The sequence below is a fragment of the Lonchura striata genome, chromosome 3 (assembly GCF_050655825.1).
Source record: "Lonchura striata isolate lonStrDom1 chromosome 3, ASM5065582v1, whole genome shotgun sequence".
NCBI lineage: Eukaryota > Metazoa > Chordata > Aves > Passeriformes > Estrildidae > Lonchura > Lonchura striata.
The window spans coordinates 7,459,204-7,478,428 of record NC_140705.1 but is presented as its reverse complement, the minus strand read 5'-3'; the positions used below and the strand labels follow the sequence as shown (position 1 = coordinate 7,478,428).

General features: G+C 40.5%; 2 protein-coding genes across 20 annotated transcripts in view; one reads left to right on the top strand and one right to left on the bottom strand.

Annotated features, from left to right (window-relative positions):
- FAM228B (family with sequence similarity 228 member B) overlaps positions 1-14,129 on the top strand; it is a 31,006-nt gene extending 16,877 nt beyond the window's left edge. For 2 of the 4 annotated variants that reach the window (XM_085574478.1, XM_085574480.1), the window contains exons 7-8: positions 316-466; positions 11,661-14,129. In XM_085574478.1, coding sequence (XP_085430604.1) covers positions 316-433 — 118 coding nt within the window. In that variant the 3' untranslated portion in view covers positions 434-466; positions 11,661-14,129. Of the gene's footprint in view, positions 1-315; positions 467-2,585; positions 3,241-11,660 lie in introns of those variants that run through there. The other 2 variants (XM_085574477.1, XM_085574476.1) reach the window with 2 other exon arrangements.
- Positions 1-19,225, bottom strand: part of ITSN2 (intersectin 2) — a 79,524-nt gene that overhangs the window by 7,185 nt on the left and 53,114 nt on the right. For all 16 annotated transcript variants that reach the window (XM_021529772.4, XM_021529771.3, XM_021529776.3 and 13 more), the window contains 10 exons: positions 19,068-19,212; positions 18,467-18,672; positions 17,598-17,662; positions 16,804-16,970; positions 16,465-16,510; positions 16,157-16,278; positions 15,259-15,355; positions 14,250-14,441; positions 1,446-1,567; positions 479-585 (listed from right to left, as the gene is read on the bottom strand). In XM_021529772.4, coding sequence (XP_021385447.3) covers positions 479-585; positions 1,446-1,567; positions 14,250-14,441; positions 15,259-15,355; positions 16,157-16,278; positions 16,465-16,510; positions 16,804-16,970; positions 17,598-17,662; positions 18,467-18,672; positions 19,068-19,212 — 1,269 coding nt within the window. The remainder of the gene's footprint in view (positions 1-478; positions 586-1,445; positions 1,568-14,249; positions 14,442-15,258; positions 15,356-16,156; positions 16,279-16,464; positions 16,511-16,803; positions 16,971-17,597; positions 17,663-18,466; positions 18,673-19,067; positions 19,213-19,225) is intronic.

Below are 19,225 nucleotides of genomic sequence, written 5' to 3'. Positions count from 1 at the left end.
CTGCCTGAAACCCCAGGAAGTCACCCTGACACAACACCCTGAGATGAACAATCTTCCTGATGGGGTCTGGGGGACTGGGACTCTCCTTTGAGGTTTCTGGGATAATCAGCATCAATCTCTACATTCAACCAGCAATCCATTCAATGAATTACTAGCTACTATATCTTTCTAAAGATTATTTTTAGAGAATAAAAAGTTGCTTTGCCGAAAAATGGGAAGAAAAGCTTCCTACTTTTGTATAGAGTCTGTTTCTAAGATATTACAACAAATGTATGTCTGTTCTTGTTGTTTGTTTTTCCCTCTCTCTTATTATAGCTCCTTTGGAAGCCGTCTGACTGCATTTAGCTGTTGTGAATGCAAGCATCCACAGGAAATAATTAGCAAGGACAGAATATTGACTGTAAACCCTGCAAACTTCCTGGGGAAAGAATGACAGAATAATGAAAAGGAAATCATAAGACTGCAGGTAAGTACTCACTTCAGTAACTTTGTATTTGACATGATGAGTTCCTTCCAGTTAACAAAGATCAGCCCCATTTCTCCTTCTGTGAGACAGCTTGAATCAACCATTGGTTTTTGGAAAACCTGCAGCCAAAAAATGAGCAATTCTTCAGAGAACAGAAACAGCTCAGCCTCTTTGTTAGCCCAGCAGTGACTTTTTTTGAATGCTCAATGTCTAATTTCTCAGCAGTTAAAAGGAATTTCTTACTAGCACTTGTGACAGCTGTTTCCCCTGAGTGTGTGACCCTATCTGACACCAGCATCAGCACTTACAAAGTGAGGACAAGTACTGGGACCTGCAGGCTGACAGCTCAGCAGAAGCATTCCTTTGATTTCAGGGTCAATCACTGCACATATTAAACTTGGGCATTGCTCCTCTCCCCTGACCCAGAGCACTCAGGGTCACCCTGTGTGCAGAACCACAGCTGCTCTCAGGGGCCCTCAGCACCTCATCTCTGGGGAGCAGAGCACCCCTGTGACTTGACTATTTAACATCTGCCACACTTCAGCACACCATTGTTCTATACAGAGAGGTCAGGTTGAATGCCCAGGAGCACTTAATGCTGGCCTGTCCCTGCCCTGCTGAGGGAGGTGGTCTTGCTTCCAGAAGTAAGTCTGGGGAGAAGGCACATGAAAAGCTTATATGGTGCTTCTACAGCTCTGTGCAGCTCTGCTTGACACCTGGCCCCAGCCCATCATCTTTTTACTAAACCCAAACACCTAATAATAAGATTTGGAAAACAGGAAGATCTTTGAAAGCTGATGGGTTTCACAAAGTAGTGCTTTTGCCTGGTAAGCAATCACATATCATTCATTGGAAAGGGAGGTGCCCACACACCTTTTTTCCTCCATCATCTCACAACTCATAAGAATCCCTTCATTGTTATTACTCAGTATAGAGGTGTTCTTTTCCCAAATGCACTTTCATATCCAAGACATCTCACCTCTACAACGAGCTGCAGATCGTCCATGTACCTTTCTTCCGTCTGAATGAGCTCGTGGATGTAGCCCTGCCTTTTCCTTTCCATGGGCTGCATGGTGTCAAGGCTCTGGAGATCAGCACACCCTGCAGGAAGGAAGTCAGGAATTCAGATCCCACTCAAGGCATTAAATCTGATAAATTAACAAAATTGCATCAGCATTCAGCAGTCTATGGCTCAGACTATACAGGCACTGATAAACCCTCTCTGCAGCAGCAGTGGGTTTCAAAATCAAGTGATGTAGCAATTGACCCCCTCCCTTCTTCATGTCACTTTTCAGTCTATCACCTTTTTATTTCTTTGGACACCCCTTGTACTGTGATGCAGAATAAGAGTTCTTAACTTCTTGCCTTTCCATTTGTCTCATGACTTTTCTCATCTCTTCTGCCACACTGATTTGAAACTGTGATTTTCTCTTACCTTGAGCAATGTCTTTTTGAACTTGATGATCTTAAAGATCTTTTCCAACCTCAATGATTCTATGTTGTCTTTTGTGAGATGAAGTCATAGAAAATGTGGCTGGTCCTGACTTAGGACATTGTACCTTTAATCCCCACCCCATTTCTGAAGTTCTCTGACTTAGTTATTAATTTATGATACAAACCACCACTACAAATTTGCAAAGCTGTAACACAACATTGTAGTTGTGTAACTCATAGCTGCACAACTTTTATTTTTCTCAAAATGAGCTGGAAATACATTTAATTATTTTCATGCATCAAGGATGAAGAATCAAAATCATGCACAGGAACACACTGACAGTCAATAACACAAACTCAGTTTCTCTCAGAACATGCAAATCCTGCAGCTTCACACGACTCTATCTCTACTGGATGTTAGTAAACAAGACAACAGTGTTCAAACTTTAGTAACCAAACCAAAAACTGGTAAAACCAGAGTGGTGAATGTGCTTAGCTGGGTAAAGGAGGTCACAGAAAGTCAATCTGATCCCTCTTGTCAGCCATCACAGCAGAATATTGCAAAGCAGCAGGGTGGGGGAAAAGGAAAAAAGAAGGAACAATTACAGAGCATTTGAGAACATCCATCTATTGCTGCATGTGATGGCATCAGACTGCAATACCAGGTGAACTGTGGGTTTTGCAGGACAGCAGAAAGGACATCACAGGGACTCACTTTGATCCAGCAGTTCTAGAGGAACAATACTTCATGAAGGTTCACAGGAGTTGTGAAAGGCAGAATGACCTACAGCAGGAAGGGCTGTGTATCCTTTGTCACCCTGATGCTTGTGGCACACAAGGATGTGACTATTCACTGCTCATGGGAAGGTTAGTAATAAATTTGAGTGACTAAAAACAAGAAACACTAAACATTAGGCTGAACTTGATGTGACAGTGGCCTAATGGAAACCTCACAGGCTCCTGAGCTTCCAGCTACACCAGCATCAAGGTGCTCTGAAAGAGCAACTGTCAGCAGAAGAGAAACTCTTGCCAAGTGAAATTTTAGGACAGCATAACAAGGAAAACATTTGAACAACACAAAGAAGTAAAACAGTGGCAAAGACAACAGCTACATTGAAAATCAGGACCTTCCAGATCTGTTTTGCACCCTAAGGAGAATCACAGATCTTAAGCTTTCTGACAAGGTTTGGAAAAAAAAAACCACTTTTTAAAAAGAGATGAGAGATTGCAGCTCTTTTGATCACACAGAATACTCCTGGCCTTAGTTATCCCCAAAGCTACAACCAGACCAAAATCAGATGAGAAAAACGAGTGAAGTTACAAATAAAAGTGATTCCTGCAAAGTTTGATGTCTTAGTCCATTGAGAATCTGTGGCCAATGTGCTACTTCTGGATTCTTGTGTAACTCTTCAGTCTGTACAGGACTGAGTTTAAGCCCACCTGGTTACTAAGACATGGAATTTCAGGACAATCCAAGGGCTTGCACAGTAACCAGGCATTAATTGCCCAGATTTGGAAGTCTCAGCCAGTGGCTCCCTTTCCTGCTGCAAGGTGCACTCCTGTGACAGAAGCAGGGATGGACTGAAGCTCCTGTTGGCTTGTCCTAGCTGCTGGAACAACCCACATGCTGGGATTTGGATCTCTATCATACTGACCACTGAAAGTTGGGGCCAAGCCTGGGAGAGAAATAGGCCCTTTTTATGCATTAAAATGGATTTGGTTTATAAATTCATTATCAGGTGCAAAAAATTGAGTTACATTAACTGGCTCCTGTACTAACCTTGTGTTTGGACTGTCAGCTTCTGGGATGAAGGGACAAATGCTACTTTGTATTTAGTATTTTATATAATTTTATTTAAACCCTAGTGTTTACTAGTCCCAATTTTGATAGGTCTGATGATACTGGCATAAAAACATATTATGCAATCCCCACATTTGATTTTAGAGGGTGAATTCAGACATTTGAGTCTGAAGGGAAAAACAAAAAATAAAAGGAGAATGAACCAGCCTAATAAGTGCATTTGCCAATGTTTTCCCTAAGTGACCACAGCAACCCATGGACTCATTGATGCTGAAAGGGTGGAGCTACATCTCCACCCCTTCTCCTCCCACATTGCTGTTCCCTCCTTTCCTTGCATCAATTCTGGCACTTATCTGACTCGCTGCTCACATGCTGGCAGCAAACAAATCCCAAGGGGGGGAAAAGAAAACAGCAGTTTTCGGCTGGTTTAACAGTCAGGAATGTGTATGGAAGCAGTAAAACTGCCTTGTTTGGCAGCAGAAAGCTCTTGGCTTGGCTTCCCTCTACTGAAGCTTCATCCCAAGCCCCTCAGGCAGCTCAGGAAGAGCAGTGTGATTTCTGGGAGTGTCTGCAGCAAGGATAATTGCAGCTCCTCACTTGCTCTGCTGACCAAGAGGGATACCTGCTCCCTGGAGGGGAAGCCAGCCTGCCTCTCCCACCAAGAGCAGGTAGAGCCAGGCTTTCAGCCAGCCTGGGGCACAGCCTGCCCAGCTCTCTCTCCAGAACATTTACCAGAGCAAGCAGGGGGTGTCTGGAACCTCGGACACTCAGGGCACAGCAACAGAGAGATGCCTACACTGACTGTGGTGTCCTCTGGGATAAATCCTGCTCTCTGAGCTAAGGAAGCAGCTGCCAGGGCAAAACAACCTGGAGTATTTGTAAGCAGGAAATCCCAGTCTCTGGAGTTGTATTTAAAATTATACTTTCCAAATATACCTGAACAAGGAGAATTTCTTCCTGCTAATATAACTACCCCTGCATGAAAAACTACTGTGCTTCACAGTGAAAAGATGCTCTCTTCTGCAGGAGATTTAAAGCCCTGAAAAACATGGGAGTCTGGAGGAGAATACCTTACCAATTACTGGCTTTTTGGGTATGAGCCCATTCAAGGGAAGAGGGACAGTTTCTGAAGAAAGGAAATCCTCCCATGAAAGACAGATTAATAACATATATCACTATTTTCCCAACAGACTTACCCACTCAATGGACAGGGGAAAAAAAGCCATTAAAAATGACAGCTCTGAAAAGACATGTCAACCCTCCAACAGGAGCTCAGGCACTCATCTGGAAGGATGTAGCAACACCAGAGACATGAACTGCTTTGGGTGACCAATGAAGACTATTTAGGGATAGAGAAGAGGTTTAGATTTGATATTAAGAAAACTTTCTTCATGGAAAGGGTTGTAAAGCTTGTTGCCAAGGGAAGTGGTGGAGCCACCATCCCTGGAAGTACTAAAAAGCATTGATATGGCACTTCAAGATTTAGTTTATTTGTGCTGCATTAATGATTGGACTTGATGGTCTTAAATATTTGTTTAGGGTTAGGGTTTTTTTGGAAGGGGTTGTTTATTTGTTCTGTTTGTTTGACTCTGAAGCCAGCTGATATGGCTGGGAAAAACAGGTAAAGGTTGGGGGTCTTTTTCCTGTCTCCATTTTCCCAGCTTGCCATAGAAAGGCAACAAGTCCCCTTAAGGACCATGGGCTGGCACTAGCACAGTCTCTTCAGTATAGCCAGAGAGCAGCTGATGGCATCAGGGGACACCACCACAGCCAGGTGCAAGCTCTGCAGCCACACGCAAGGCCAACACACTCCTGTCACTCCTGAAGCCACCAGCAGCCTCTGAAACCCACAAAAGGAATTAATACAAGAAATTTGCTACTGTGAAAATGGCAGTTTCCATCAGGCCCTGGGAAAAATAATAAAAACTTTTATCCAATCTCCCTAATAAGTAAACACAGGATACTGTGCTACAACAGAGGAAATTTATTCATCAATTTTCAAGAGGTAAAGCAAAATCAAGTCACTCCATCACAGGTGACACAATGCTCATTCCAAGCTATTCAGCTATAAAAAAAATCCTCTCCAGATGGACAAAAAACCACAACACACAAACTAGATCCTTTTATGTGTCCCTTTAATAAAATACATTTGCATAGTTATCTTACAACTTTGTTCAGATCCGAAGGTGAACAATTGCCTCATGCTAAGCACAGCCTGCATTCACATGTCTCAACAACCATCCCACACGTGACACTCGGCTTGGGAAAAACAAGGAGGGGCTTTAAGGCAGCACACACCAGAATACAGCAGTTTTATGAGTTCATTACACTGAAGCAGCATGACCCTGCAGCAGCTCCTGCTGCAGGCCAAGGAGTGTGGGCATGCCTACCAGCAGACTTATTTACAGGTGTTTCCACCCCTGCCCACGAGAATCTCACAGGAATACAATCTGACAAAGCTCTGAGATGGCAGAAATGTTCAGTGACCAGAGGGAGATGTTTCAGTTATTAGTGTGTAACTCTCTGATGGTGCTTTGTACCTTCTGCTCCTGACTGCACCATTAACCACGTGTAGACAGCGCTTTGGGTGCTCCCAGCCCTCAGGCTCCTCACACACCCAGTCCTGCCTCTGGTCCCAGCGGTGGCACAGAACCTTCCTGCATGGATCCAGCCCTGGATCAGGAACTAAGCTTGTGTCAAACCGGGCTTCTGGAGTTTGTTAGTTCATGATGCACACCAGAGAGTTACAGAAATAGCATTTTGGTACTCGTTCTTGTGCATTTGCAGCACTGTTTGGTTCTCACCCCCAGTGACACCAGGGGCCCTATTCTCTGCTGGCCCACAGGACACAACATTTAGCAAGTACCACACTGCAGGCAACAGCAAACAGCGTATTTTGCTTTCCATGTTTGCTTCAGTTTTACTTTTTAACCTTGTCTGTCTCTCAGCAACATTTAGACTCTCAGCTCTTGCCTGGGAAGCATGAGTTCAACAAGGGACTTTGTTTTCCACCTCAGTTTTCCTCAGTTCCACAGCCAACCTTTTTCACCCAAATAAGAGTGATTTTACTTGACTGGCTGGGATAACCAGCTGAATTCAACTCTAAGGTCTTTTATCAACAAAGGGGTGGATTGCACACAACCAGAGACAAAGTATAATTTTTAAAAGTCTGATTTAAATGCAACTTCCAATAGCTACACTGCTTCATTGATACAGAATTTTTTAAATAGTCTTGCTGTAAATACATCCTTGGCATAGTCTCTCCTTTGGATGATCTGATGTATGTATCCAACTATTTCTGCACCACTGTGCAGGAGAGCAGAGCTCTCAGGCAAGTGTGCTGGAGCTGTGCTAGGCAGACTTTTGCAATACAGGTGAATACTGAAGGCAGGGACTATGTCTCTCTCAATCAGCATTATTGTGTTTTATTATAATTATTATTACACTTAAAGGAATTTAGAGTGTGCTCAGGTAATACTGAAGCATGAAAAGATAGCTGTGAAAGCACAAAATTCTTCACTTCAATACTCTTCAGTCTTCAGGGCAGAGGTTTCAGTAATTATCAGTGCTCATATCTATGCAACAACACAGGGCTACCTGTGTAAAACTTTGCCAACAGTACTGTAATCTCCAAATGTAGCAGTAAAAAAAAATTATTAAGAAAGAGTAGGATGCCAGTTGGTTTTGGAAAATGTCACAAATGTATATCCTCAAATACCTCAGTGAGGATGGGAAGTTGTTTTTAATTTTTCAAAGACAATTAGTAGTATTCTGGCATTCAAGGAAAACTGACTGAACACTGATTGTCAGCGTGGCTCAAATCCCACAGATAACACTGCCTTTTTGCCTTTTAGAAATTATATAATTTAGAAGATCACCTAATCCTTAGACTACAGTACGTGACTGCTCGATGCCACTGGTGCAGCACAACACATTTCAGCCTGTATTAAACAGGCTTTCCAAGACAAATTCAGAGAAGGCAATTCTGGGTGAGTAGTGTATTTTAGTAGAAACACTTAAAATGTGGTTTCAGAAGGAAATCAAGTAATCTGAAATACTCAAAGGATTATCTAGCATATTATTTGCCTACAACATTATTTCATTCTGTAACAAAATACTGGTTCAGACAAAATACATCCAGAATTAAAATCCATTTATAGTTTTCTGTAGGCACATTGCGTAGTCTGTATTGCACAGAAGATACATCTCTGGACTAAAGGGCACATATACATTATTTGATCAAGGATATAAATACATAACATTGGATTTTGGTGAAAGGCTTTTAAATCTCTGCAATTGGATTAACCTTTTCCTGATAGTACCTTCACAACATTAATCTATATATATGTCTATATAGTAAACAAGCAGTTTGTTTTGTAAACATTTCTGATTGCATAAGTGACCTTTGCCATTTCATAACCAAGTTCAGGAAACCAACTAAATTAAATACTGTGTCTAGACATCTCTCTTGTTACAAGAGCACAGAACTATTTAATCAGAGAAGTAGTCTAGAATCACATTAATCCTTTTATTTAAGGAGGAATCAAGGTTCCAAGTTCCTCCTTCCCTCCAAACATTACAGTAAAACATGGGCAGCTCATACTGCACTGCATTTTCAACAAGCCAGGACTGTGGGCTGAGGAGCACAGTTCCATCCTAAACCCAAATTCTCTGCCCTCACTCCAGGTTCTCTTAGGGTCTATTTCCTGGCAACACCTCTTCATTGAGGTTACCTCTGCAGTAGGCTGCTGCACTATTTACCAGGAGCAAGAGCAACAGCTTTAAGACAGTACTTTAAATGTCACTGCAGACCACAGCCAGAGACAAATAATTCAGTACCATGAACTATCTAATGAAAAGAAGGGGCAGGGGAAGGGCCTGGTCACACAGAGGCTGTGCAAGTACTTACTGCAGCAACTAAGCACATTTGCCAAAACTGAAAGCAAATATGAATGATCAGAATTTAGAGGAAGGAGGCTGTTTAAGGATAGACTGTATTGAGCCAAATAAACCTGAATTCCTGCTGTAGAACTACTGTGAAGGAAGAAAAAACATTAAAATATCCTCCACTCTACACCTATTAGTTCTTTCCCCTGTTAAAACGGGTGTGAAAAGGGTGGATGGAGTGCACCAGATCTAACCCTTAGATCCTGTAGCATGTTTGTAATCACAGTGACTATCAGCAGCAGACAGGTAGGGTTTGTTTCTGGGTGAGCCATGAAGGCCACCAATTTGAAAAGCTCAGTATGTAAGATATTAAATTAAGTCCATTAGAACAATAATCAATGACCATTTTAATTCTGCAAAATATGTACATTACAACATTAAAAGAACACAAGTGCCCGTTCCAAACAGCTCAGATAAACTGTGCAAATAGTGGGTCTTTGTGTGTCTGCAATCCCACCATGCAAACAATACTTGATATGCATGCTAATGACTATAGTTATCAATCCCAAAGGAAATACTAAAGGAAACAAGAATGAACAGCAGTGAAAGCCACACAAAGACCCACTATCCTTTCTGCTTTTACAAATCCACTGAAACTGTAGATTAGAAGAAAACCCGCAAAAACCTAATTTCTTGGTTGGATCTAACGTTCAAACGAAGCAAAAGGATTGTGTCAGACACGTGAGCAGGGCTGGCCACCCTGCCTCCACGCTAGTCAAACTTGGATAGTGGGTCTCTGAGGTGCTTTCACACTGGAAGACAACATTGGGTCCTAAAAAAAAAAAAAACAACACAAAAAAAAATGAAGGATAAAATGAACATAAATTTGAAGAGTGAAACATATGACTTCTGTGGACAAAGACAGAACAACACCAAAAAGGTCAGAAAGGAATAATGAGCATTCAACTTTCTGAAAACAGACATCACAAGCTTCCACCCTTGCAGTTTCACATTTACAAACACACAAATTTAAGTACTTGGGACCAGCCATTGCTGACTCTGAAAACCCCTGCAGCTCATTCATTTAAAGAAAAAGTTTCTTCCTAAGGAAAATTTCTGTCATGTAGACTCAATTCAAGGTCAAACCCTAAGAGTTTTTTAAAAGCAATGGCAAAATTCCCTGAGATGTCAAAAAATTTTCTGTAAACATTACATTTACAAAAACAAAATTTCTCTTGAGAAACTTCTACTGGGACATCAGAAAATCAGATAAAACTAAACTTGTAAAGAAGAATCTCATTGGAATTTACTCATATCAGCACATAACAATTAACCTGTTCAATTCTGTTTGAGCCTGAAAGAAATTAAAACTTTGCCTCTCATTTTATGTGTCCATGGAACAGGAGGTACCACATCCCTCAGAATTCAAGGGCTACATGGTCTGAAGAGGGACACACCTTGTGGGCAATCCAGAGACTATTCCAGACCCCAGACAACCTGGAAGTGTTTTCAAGCTTGACTGACATTCACTAAATAGTTTTAGAAATACAAAGTCACTGTGTCACTATGAACTAAGGGATTGATTTAATATTTGATCTTTGGTAAAAGAGGTAAATTTCTGGAGCTGTTGAGTAAAATCTTAGAATAAACCATTAATCCTCATGTGTTAAAATATCAGCATGGAACTGCAACAAGCAACACCTCAAAGCCACTGCTACCATGAACTGTTACTCCACAAAGAGAAGTTACTTGGCATGAAATAGAGAACTTGGAATGTGTTGTCCATACAGACACAGAAATGCACTGCCCACAAGCACGTCAGTTCAGAAGTTGTTTTTTCACTATGAACACCCCTGGAAGCGAGTCAGCTTCATCCACCTGATAGTGTGGACAGGAATTACTAAAGATCTTTTGTGCATGGAAATCAACTTCTGGAAATAAAGATCCTTGCTGCAGGATTTGCCTCACGTCTCTAACATGTCACATCTACAAGTAAGGTTTGGGGAAGACAAAAATGAGGTAGCTCTAGAGATGTTACTACAAACAACAACCTGGAGCTCAGGCTGAGCACCCCAAGGAGTAACTCTGATGTGTGAGGATTAGCAGCAGTGTTGGGTTATGGAAAGCAGAAAGAGTGAACAGAGAACAGTCATTACATGTGGATTAGAGTAGAAAGAACTGGCACAACATTCAGCTCTGGGAGTCTCATGGGATGAGACACCTCAGGATGAACCAGAAGCCCCTCTGCACATGGAGCACAGGTGTCTCCATCTGGCTGAGCTGTCCAGCCCTGAGTAAGAACATCTCTGAGGGATGAACTGATCTCTAACACTAGAAGACATTTAGCAACCAAGTATGCAGATACAGCTGGAGCAGCAGTCTTCCCTCCTTACACTTCTCTCCTGCCAACCCCACCTTAAACATCCCTTGAGAGGAATGGGAAGAGAACCTGGTAGATGTGTCCTTGTGCGATCCTGGTAACAGAGGAAAGACCTGACCCTTGAGATTTAATGGTTGAGATTTACTTGAGGAGAGAAAATCTCAACTAAAGAAAATAAAAGGTTCCACTTATGACAAACTTAAAAAACTATCTCATTGAAAAAGCCAACAAATAATAAGAGAACAAGTTTCCATGTGCAAAGCAGATGAAGACTGGCCAAAATAAAATTATCCCCCAGACCAGGCTACTGGGAAGAACTGTGAAGTGGTAAGAGCAGCACCATGCCTACCTTCCTTACAAACACTTTGGAAAGGATGGGAAGAGAACCTGGCACTAGACAGGTACTGGCAACACAAAAGACCTCACCCTGCATGGTTATGCAAACACTCAAAGATTTATTCTAAATCTATTTTAAAACCTGCTGAGTATTTTTATTATTTATGATGGCTTTTGTGCAAACATTAGAAAAGAGGCTATTAAAAATGTCATTAAAACAGGAGCAAGTCTAACCACCACTACAGTCACCACTGAACTCAACTGTCCTGTGTTCTACAATCACCACATGTTTAAGAGACAAACACTCAAACATACAATGCCCTGAAGTAATTTTGTTTTTCTTTCTTTCTTTGCAGGGGTCCTATGCCAGGATGTGCAGCTACACCAAGAGGAAAAGTTCTGGTTTTGTTCTGTTTTGCTCTGTTCGCAGAGCTAAGTCAGCATGTTAAGAGAAGGGACATCTCACTGACCCCAGTTCTTTGCTAGGAAAGTTTGCAATTACAGCCACAACTAATAACTCCAGAAAAGACTCCAGATACAAAGGTCTTTAGATCCGTGGGAAAACCAGAATTTTCCTAAGCCACAAACCTATCTGAGTAAACCAAATTTGCCTCCTCCCTTTCCAACACCGTTATATTTGTTCTTGAAAAAACAGTGAGAAAAACTGTTATTATTCAACACAGGCATTATAATACTCAGATCAGCAGTTCTTTAAAATGCAACAAGGCATTTTTAAAATTATATTCTCTCATATCTCAAAGCTGTTCTGTAGAGGGCCACATCAACATTTCTATGGGGCAATTCCTGAGTGATTTCTCAAGAATACTTGTGATAGTTTTTCTATTCTGTTTAAACAAGAGCCAAAAATATTGTAAGGAAACCCAAGGAAGTTTGGAAGTTCATTCAGGACACATTTAAACATTCCTCTGGTTACAGAAGAGGTACAGAGAAGTGGCTTACTGCTAACACAACTGACCAGCAGCAGCAGCCCAGCTGAAATCTGGGAAATGGTATTTGAACAGAGCTACTGAGCTGTGCTGGGTTTGTGCAGGCTCTGGGCTTGAGACAGGATTTTTCCTTAAGTTTCCAAATGCCTATATCACAACCGAGTGGCAAATCCCAGCACAAAACCAGTATGGAACTTAGCTTAGCTTGAAATCCTGAGAGAATTTTAAAAAATGAGAATAAACTCAACATACTCTTTGTTTGGTAGTAGGTGGATTTTGTAGAGCTACTTCACAGAGTAGTGATGAGAGAAAACTTTAATGGCCAGGTACAGATGACATGGTGCACATCTGCACATCATTATAGTTTGTCAAAAGCCAGTTTGATGTGGATGGAAATACTCTTATTTCACATCACTGAAATCTGAGGGAAAACTTAATGATGTACCAGCAAACACTGAGAAAAACTTATTCATTATCCAGAATGTTTTTAATTACAGCGCGGTCTTAGCATGGCTTTTGCTGAAAATCAGTGGTTTATGTGATGACCTTGCATTTGTCACATTCAACAATGTAACTTGAAATAACACACATGATGTGATAAGCTGTTACCTCTATCATTTTTGAAAATTCCTAAGTTTTAATACTCAGCCAGAATCTTAATTTTATAGCCCACCTGGTACAGTCTATATTGTTTCTTCAAAAGCGAGATTTGCAAACAAATTAAAGCTTTCAGAGGACCATTTTCACGATTTGGCTATGTCTAATCAAAGAATGTTAAGTTCAATCTAAATCCAGAAGTCTTTGACATCCCAACCACATTGGCCAAAGGCATTTAAAAAAAAAGCCAGAAGCAAGTGTTACCAAAAATATGAGCTCAGAAGTAATTTAGCTAAAAAGAAAACCTCAAGAATGGTGCACACTCTCTTTTGCCCAGGAACTATAGCAAGTTACCCAGGGAAAATATTTTAGCTTTCCAACCCAAGCTGTACCTTCATTATGAGTCTGTGAATTTTTCTGTAAGAACACGCTATGTGATCAAATCTGAAGTGCAGACTGATCCTGCAGTAGCTATAGACTAATAAGAGTGAGGCTCGGCCAGGTTCCCAGATGGGTGTTTTTATTCCAAGAGAACTTAAAACATTGTTCAGAGGAAAACAGCAAGTGAAGGGACAAGGCCTGTCATGTCAAAGAAGCAACTCTGGCATCATGGTGTGTACCCAAACTCACATTTGTGGCTGATGTAAAAGTTGGTTTAATCACAGGATAAAAAGCGGAGAGTAAAAATTGTGCTAAATTTCTCTGGGAGGAGGATTTTCTCTGGGAACAGGGGGCAAAAAACAGGGTGTGTGTAGGGGACACCAGAAACCATTACTGTGTTTTTGTGCTAAAAAGAAGATGTTGACTGTCAGGTGTACAGTTTAGGATTCAGTTCTCAGCCTGCTGCTGGTAATTTTCACCTCAACCTATGTCCTGACATATATCTTGTTTCTCAGGACTGGATGACAGCTGGAATGCTGGGAGCCAGGACAAGCATATTTAGAACTGGACAGACCACGTGCTAATGCCAAAATCTTTTTCCTATCCTTTTAATGGGTATTTTTACATAACTGACATGTGTTAAAATTACTACAGCACTTTTCCTTATTTTACAAAACTTGAGCAAGTTCTGTAATTGCAGTGTGCCTGCACTGCTTCCCAGTCCATGTTAATTATCAGAATCTTGCTGGAAGAAGAACTCCTACCTAATCCAGTATTTTTAGCTCATCCTACATCACTCTTGCTATCCTCCACTGGCTGTTTGATAATGTGCTAGTTGTTTGCTGGTTAACTAGAAAAGGGTTTAAAGTACCTTGTACTATAATAAAGTATTTAAATAAAGAGTACTTGAAGTACTAATTGATTCAGCTGATGCCTGGAACTCCAAATTCCAAACACAAAGAACAGCAATACACCTTTGAAATGAGGTAACAAAATTAATCAAAAATAGAGGCTGCTTACACTGCTGACTTGGATCGGAATCTGTGGTCATCTTCACATAGTTTGAGGGGAAGAGACCTGTCACGCCATTGATTTCTCCTTGCCACCAGTCAGCATCATCTTTGTTCAGCACATTAATCAGCTGCCCCTTGGAGAAACTGAGCTCGTCCTCATTGTTCGCCGTGTAATCATACATGGCTATCACCTGGCACACTGAGAAGAAAAGAAGAGCAGAATGGAGTCACACCAGTATTAAAACTGTTTTCTCAGTGTTTGACAAAATCACAGGAAAGAAACAACCATCTCACATGCACTGTTGCATGAGAAAAATGCCAGATGATTTTATCTTGATAGAGAATTGTCTTCTCTTTTACCTTTTTAAAATTGAGCCAGCCAGTAATTCTTATTTCCAATTTATATATCTGTGAACTTTTATAATGAATGGACTGCATCTACTGGCCTTCTGAACACTTTAAAATGTAATTAAGTATCCTTCTCTCTTTTACTGGCTGAAAAGAGAGTGAGCGGTTATCTTACTGCAGACACTTGTGGGGGAAATGCTGCAGAGAAGAGGAAACATGCATTGGCTAATCATGGGTTGCTGCTTTAGTCACAGGGAAGTTTTGTCCAGTAAAACCCAGGAAATTGTTGTATAAGCAGCTCATAGCTGTGGAGAACAGCATAATTTAAGCACACAGAAACAAAAAAGCTCATTTTCTCTGAAATAACCTCATTTGTACCCAACTATTCAAATGGAAAAATCTAGAAATAACCTGAAAATTTGCTTAGTCTCCCTCTTTGTAAGGAGCAGTGCATGTAATTCCATATGGTTTGCCAATGTTTGCTAGCTCTAAGATTTTTGCTAGCACATGGAAACACAGAGTTTCCAAAAGAGAAGAGAATGGCTCTTCAGAGCAATCATCAAAATTAAAAAGGCCAGAAGATGGATGCTTGACCTTCACAGATGCATGAACATTTGAAATAGTTACATAAAATTCTAAATTAAATACAAAATCTTTTTTTTTTTCACCTGAGGGAGCAGCTGATGTAGTTCTTTCACTGCTTGGACCCAGCAGCTTCACATGACTGGCAGGGAACCATCCCTTCTGTCTCTTTTTTCCTCTTGCCTGTAAATGTTTATAATGGTTATTACACAACTGAAAAACTGAATAGTCCATAGACTGGAAAAAATTGCAACAAGTATGTCACAGAGTTTTGCCAACAAAAGAGAAATGGTCAGGCTTCTAAACAGCTAATAAATTAATCTCAAAAGATGAAAATCTGACTAAAGCATAAAACAACACAATTCAGATAAAGCTGCACCCTAATATGTCCATCCAAAAATTTTAAGTGAGATTTCAGAGTACAACTCAAATGTAGGTCTGAAAATTTGTTCTATGAATATTCCACCTATGCATCATATCCAGAGATTCTAATGAGGTCAAGGGCACTTTAACAAGACATTCTTCTTAAATCTAGATGGGGAAAGAAGTGGGAACAGCACTTTTACATTAAACAAGCTTCCAACTCCACTTCCAAACCCAGCTGTTCTTTCATTAGAGTAACTTTACAGTTTAATGTTTCACCAATTAAATCCTAACCAATTAAATAACTGTCAACTTGTCTCTTCCTCCTCCTGTCTGTTAATCGACAGTTTTACTATTTTATGTGACCAAGAAAATCGACTAAAAAAACCATAAAAGCCCCAGCAACCCAAGGTTTAAAAAAGCCAACCAAGCAATCTAGCAAACAAAAAAAAAAAAATCTATCATACAGCTTTTCTTCCCCTTTGGTTTATACAGGATGACTTTCTGACCAGCTTTTATATAGCTCTATACTTAGGGGCTTTGAATTAAACCCGAGAGCACCTCCTTGCTATTCATGAAGTCACAATTATTCCTCCTTGAATCACTTATTTATTGAATTACCTGCAACTCTCCTTGCCACCATCCACTGGCATTTTTCTTCAGAATAAGTATCAGCTGTCCTGGAGCAAGACTGAGCTGTTCAGTTCCTGATGCAGCATAGGCAGTAGTAACCTGAGCAATTTCTGGAAAGAAAGCAGTAATTGCCTTTGTTATTTTTTCACTGCAGTAAGAGCTGGATCCACAGAAATATCCTGGTACACAACTTGCAGCTAAGAATATCAGCCACCATTAAAACACTGCCATGAACCTAAATGCTCAGAGTAACTTAAGAAACAGCCTTAAATGTTAAAAGGTTATCACACACTTACCGGGTTTCTTATTTATTGTTCCAGTTTTGCCAGCATAGCTAGAAGCCTACAAAGACAAAACAACAACCACCTTTAATGTGCAATAAAACCAGTACAGTAAAAGCACATGGAGATTTTAACTTTAAACCCATATTTAACAAAACACCATCCTCTACACAGAGAGAGAGGCAGTGTGACACTGGCTACAGTTCTGATTTAGCACTTAAGCTACTAAGAATTTTCTCTTCTGTCAAGCATATTAACCTCTGCTCAAAATCCCTGTGTAAGAGCTGGGTGCCAGCAGAGTAAAATTGAGAGAAAATACATTGAGAACTGTTAATTCTCAGACTCTGAACTCACATCTGGATCTTTTGGTCTGACATAATTGGAGGGGAAGATTCCAGTTCTGTTATCGATGCTCCCGGTCCACCACTCCCCTTCCTTCTGGGTCACCAGGATCTCCTCTCCTTCCATGAATGTCAGGTCACCGGGCTCGGAGCTCGAGTACGGATAGAGGGCAACGTACTCTGTGCAAGGAGCACACAGGAGAGAACAGCTTCAGCTGGCACCAAGGGATCCCAGAGCCAGATAAAGGGATATCAGCATTCTCCAGTGTGTTCACAACAGGGATCACACCTTCACAAGTCTGTGAACTGACCTGTCCACCTGCTTGACTGTACTCACATTTACTCTTACAGGTTCATAACTTTGTAATGAAAAAACACAGCTGCAATTAAAATATAATCAGGGAAGTGTGGAGATACACTAGAAATTTTTCTCCAGTAATACCTGTTTTCTCTACTCCTTACTGACTGTAAGAGAATGATCCGCATTCAGGAGATAAATTTTTTCTCATATATTTACAGAACAGCATAACACAGTAAGAGACCTCTGCTCATGGGTTTTCAGAAATATATTCATGCTTGAGCAAAAGTCTTAATAACAGAACATAGGCCTATGCTCAACCTGAATTATGTAAACCTTAAGTTCCCTTATTTTAGAACTTTTGTATCAACAGCCAAACATTTGCACTGTGTGTTTTGGATAAGCACTCAAAGTGCTGCTCAGAAACTCCTCACAAGCTGAACTATATTTACAAGTCATTAAGCAGAACCAGACTGTAGCATTAGTTGGCATTTTTCATGCTGTCTTACCCTCTCCTGCTGTGTAACTCTGGGTATAAGGCCTTTTGTTTACAGCTGCATAAATAACTTCTGGTCTGCAGAAAAAAAGGAGAAAGAAAAGCTTTGTGTTACCAAGAGGCTAATCAAGAGCAAACCTCTCAATTCACATGAGACTAAGATCACTTTGGTTATATCAGAGCTGGTACTGTCTCTGAATTAACTACAAAGACTTCCCTGACTATCAAACAGTGCCAAGTATTACTGATATTTAATATATATAATTATAAGAGCACATCACTTAAAAATATAATGTGATAATACATTCATAAATTATGTTATTCGAAAGAAGAAAATTAAAGATTCTAACTAAAATCTCTTATTCTAAAGAATTTCTAAGAAGTTTTAGCAAAATGCATGAATTGAACAATTTACACACAGTGGTGCAGCCATCCCAGCACAGTGACCAGACTTTACCTGAACAGTTACCCTGGAGCATTATAACAGGCATAATAATCTTTTCAAGTGAAGAAAAACACACTACTGCTCTGTGCAGAGCCTTACAATTAGTTTTGGGTCACTTAAATTGGCACCTTCAGAGGCAGAATGCAACTGCACTGCAAGGGAGGAGACTTGCTAATGAACAAAAAGTCTGGCACTTGATGAATAATCAATAGCCACTGATGCTTCACAGCACTCAGCCTAGCAGGATTTCTATAGTTACACAGCAGTGAGCCCAACATTACTCGGCTTGCCAGAATGAAATAATAAAAGCCTAAAATGACAGAGTGTAAATTCTAAATGGCATTTATGGTCTGCACACTAAAGCACTGCAAGAATTCTGCACTCTAAACCACCTCTTTTTGCAAACTGCTGAATAAAACAACAAAAGTCACACTTACTCCTCTTTCTTGGTTTCACTCCCAGGTAAGAGCTTGACATAGGACTTTGGAAACCAACCCCTTCCTCCATGTACCTCTCCAAACCACCAGTTCTCCTGCTGCTCCAGGACAGTGATAACGTCATTCTTTGAAAAATTCAAGTGGTTATCTTTTTTTGCAGTCCAAGAACAAAGTGCTTGTGCTTTTAGGCTCTCTACAGGCTGCCCCTGTAAGACAGAAGTGATGCTGGTTGACCACACTGCCCCAGCTGTTAAGAACAAACACTGGAATATCTTTTATTGAAGGTTAAGCAAATTCATTGCTAGGTGATGGCTGAATAACTTGGTTTACATCAGTTTCTTATTTGTTAGAAATATATTCTGTGTCTAGTTATATGTGAAAATTATTTTAAAATTATGAAAGATGAGTGGTCTTGCTCGGTGGTCCCTGAAAATATTTGGAATTACATTAATGTACAGTAGAAGAATATTTAGATGAGCTTCTTTATCCTCCAGCCTGTTCAGTGCACCCAGCACTAGCAAACTTGTGTGGTGTTCTGGTTTTTCTTTAAGTCATTTTCATTAAGATGAATCTGAAATACATCAAGTTCTGCACAAGGTACCTGTCCATGAACAGGTGAAACAGATCCAGGGGACACAGTACGAGTAAAAGCTGATTTCTGCTGCCAGGCTGTGTTAACATTCAGGCTGGAAAAGGGGATGTTTTGGTAATCAGATTCTTCTGCAGATTTACTTGGTGAAAGTGGTCTGCAAATTGAAC